This window comes from Stenella coeruleoalba, assembly GCF_951394435.1.
Source record: "Stenella coeruleoalba genome assembly, chromosome: 8".
Classification (NCBI taxonomy): Eukaryota; Metazoa; Chordata; class Mammalia; order Artiodactyla; family Delphinidae; genus Stenella; species Stenella coeruleoalba.
In genome coordinates this window covers 99,132,639-99,135,660 of record NC_137154.1, presented here as the reverse complement: position 1 = coordinate 99,135,660, position 3,022 = coordinate 99,132,639, and the positions used below count along the sequence as shown (strand labels likewise).

The window sequence follows — 3,022 nt, the reverse complement described above, 5'->3', positions numbered from 1 at the left end:
TGGGGTCTGTAAAAGCTCTGATTCTCAGCACCAACGGAATCAGAAGAGTTAAAGCTTGAGGCTGTCTTCTTTATGCACTAACACCATTTTCTCCTTTGAGATAATGGAAAAAGAGATTGCATAGGGCCCAGGACTTTGGGGGGCAAGGAGGAGGAAGGTGAATGTCTGACTCCTCTTTTCCTGATGGCTTTCTTTTAAACTCACAAATAAGGGGTCTGGGATGTATTGAGCCCTTCCCTACTCTTAACACTGACTCTGGTGTGAAATGCAGTGAAGGGACCGAGAGGAGGAAGGTAGGAGGTGCAAACAGAGGGGACACTCTTGGCTTTCTCCCCATGGCGGGAACCCCGTATCTAGTTGGGAGAGGGAGGCAGGATGAATGGAGACAATGGCGACAGGAGAGCTCCTGTCTCTGAGCCTGAGGCAGTGGGCTCGGGTTGTACTCCTGCTGGCTCTTGGAAGGTCCTTCTGAGAGCCGCTGGGCAGCCGATTCAGGGGCTCCATCCCCTCATCTCCCAGGTGGGGACAGAACTCTTGCTGCCCATGCTAACAGACTCTAGCTTGGATTCACGATCAACCCAGGGGAGCTGAGATATAGTCACAGACACATTGTCAATAGCTTGGGGGGGGGGGCATAGATGAGAGAAGAAAGGCACAAAGGAGGGCATCCATGCACTGGCTCATCTTCTAGACCTTTCTTCCATCAGCCATGCTTGTGCCTATAACCAGTCTATGTATTTTGCCCCTTGTTTCCACAGACAGCTCCCCAGAAGAGAATGGCTCTGAGAAACAGCTCCTCAGTGACTGAGTCTATCCTTGTGGGATTATCAGAACAATTAGAGCTGCAGCTTCCCCTCTTCCTACTGTTCTTAGGGATCTTTGTGTTTACTGTGGTGGGCAACTTGGGCTTGATCACCTTAACTGGGCTGAATTCTAGCCTTCACACTCCTATGTACTTTTTCCTCTTCAACTTGTCTTTTATAGATCTCTGTTTTTCCTGTGTGTTTACCCCCAAAATGCTGAACGATTTTGTGTCAGAAAACATCATTTCTTACGTGGGATGCATGACTCAACTCTTTTTCTTCTGTTTCTTTGTCAATTCTGAGTGCTGTGTGTTGGTATCGATAGTTTATGATTGCTATGTGGCTATCTGCAATCCTCTGCTGTACATGGTCACCATGTCGCCTCATGTCTGTTCTCTGATGATGTTTGGTTCGTATGTGATAGGGTTTTCTGGGGCCATGGCCCACACCAGAAGCATACTGAGACTGACCTTCCGTGATTCCAACATCGTTGACCATTACCTGTGTGAAGTCCTCCCCCTCTTGCAGCTTTCCTGCACCAGCATCCACGTCAATGAGCTGGTGTTTTTTATTGTTGTTGGCGTGGTCATCACAATACCCCTTATCAGTATATTCATCTCACGCTTTGATTCTCTCCAGTATCCTCCGTATTCCTTCCACTGAGGGCAGGTCCAAAGCCTTTAGCACATGTGGCTCCCACGTTGCTGTGACTCTGTTCTTTGGGTCAGGGGCATTCACCTATTTGAAAACCTCTTTTCCTGGATCTATGGACCAGAGTAAATTTGCCTCAGTCTTCTACCCCAGTGTGGTTCCCATGCTTACCCTCTGATCTACAGTTTGAGGAATAAGGATGTTAAAGTTGTTCTGAGAAAAACCCTGGAGAGAGTGCTCTTCTGATGGTTCTGTTTGTATCAGTTATGTACCGGTAAGCATCATACTCAAGAATCTTTTTATATACAGGTGTAGGAACTTTAATCTTGTTTCCTTAAGGGGGATGTTCTCTCTACTTAAAAAAATCGCACATGCCTTGCTTATACTCTTTTTGAGGTTTACACTGGTTCACTGCATGCAATTTAGCATCTATTAAGGGCCTATTGTTTACTGGACTCTATACTAGGTCCAAGAGATGAGCAAGATGAGGCTCTATGCCTTCCATCCTTTTCTTGGTAGGCTAAACGGGTTTGTCCAAGCAACTTTTCTGGCTGGGAGATGGGGCAGGTGGTGGTATGAAGGTCCAGGAGAGTGAATTTATTTTTTCTTCAGTTATGGGAGCAGGCTGACCAAAGACGAAAGGTAGATATACCTTGGGCCATAGGTAAGGTAAGTCTCCCAACTCTTAGAGAGGTTGCTTGGCGAGGAAGATTGTAAATCATCCCTTTCATATACATCCATGTACACACAAGAGAACGCCTCACTTAAGAGTTCTCTACATGGCCTGAAATGTAAAGATAAATCAAACCTAAAATCTTTCTTTTCAAAGTTTCAAAACTCTTAGGCCATGGATTGGTAACCATGGGGTAGGTAGTTTATAACTGAGCCAAATTCTTGGGCCCTGGGCTCTAAGGCTGAAAGCAAAAGAATAAGGGAGAAATTCCGTGGATTTACAAGCTTATGTTAACTGCTACCTCTATCCTGCCTGAGATACTGTGCATATTATAGGCATTTAGGACAATTCTTTTATTATTTACAATAGATTTAGATATTACTGTCTCTGAGACTGTGTGTATGTACGTGTGTGTGTATTATAGTTAACTATTAGAGAATCAGGAAGAAAGAGGAGTCACATTACACTTTCCACTTGCAGGAAGACTTGGAAGCAATCCTGATTTTGAGTGCCAAAGACTGCTCTGTACTACTCTGTTGAAGATTCTGCTATTCTATAATGGATAGCTCAGATTTTGAGGAGTACACCCTCATAAACTTCCCTGTGTGTTGGTAGGAAAGTGAACTTAGGGCCAAACCAACCCACATGGAAAGATGGGAGAATGGAGACTCATGGTGGGGTCAGAAGAATGGGACCCTCTCTGTGTAAAGACTAAAACTTGGGGTGTCCATGAGATCATCTGGAAAGAGCATTTGGTACTTTTGGATACCGAAGAGTCATATAAAGTACTCGGTTTATATATTTTGCTTTGCTTATATTTTTCCAACTCACCCATAAAATTGGACAGCTGCATAGTGTATACCGGTATGAGAAACGAGGAAACAAGAGATGTAAG

The 3,022-nt window shown here is 44.6% G+C and overlaps 1 protein-coding gene across 1 annotated transcript; it reads left to right on the top strand.

The window, feature by feature from the left end:
- The first annotated feature begins 575 nt into the window (after window positions 1–575).
- Window positions 576–2,012, top strand: LOC307189719 (olfactory receptor 8B4-like). The gene is given in 3 exon segments (XM_079928133.1): window positions 576–1,423; window positions 1,425–1,621; window positions 1,624–2,012. Coding segments are annotated over 3 exon segments (921 nt in total). The 5' UTR covers window positions 576–776; the 3' UTR covers window positions 1,701–2,012.
- Window positions 2,013–3,022: the final 1,010 nt, after the last annotated feature.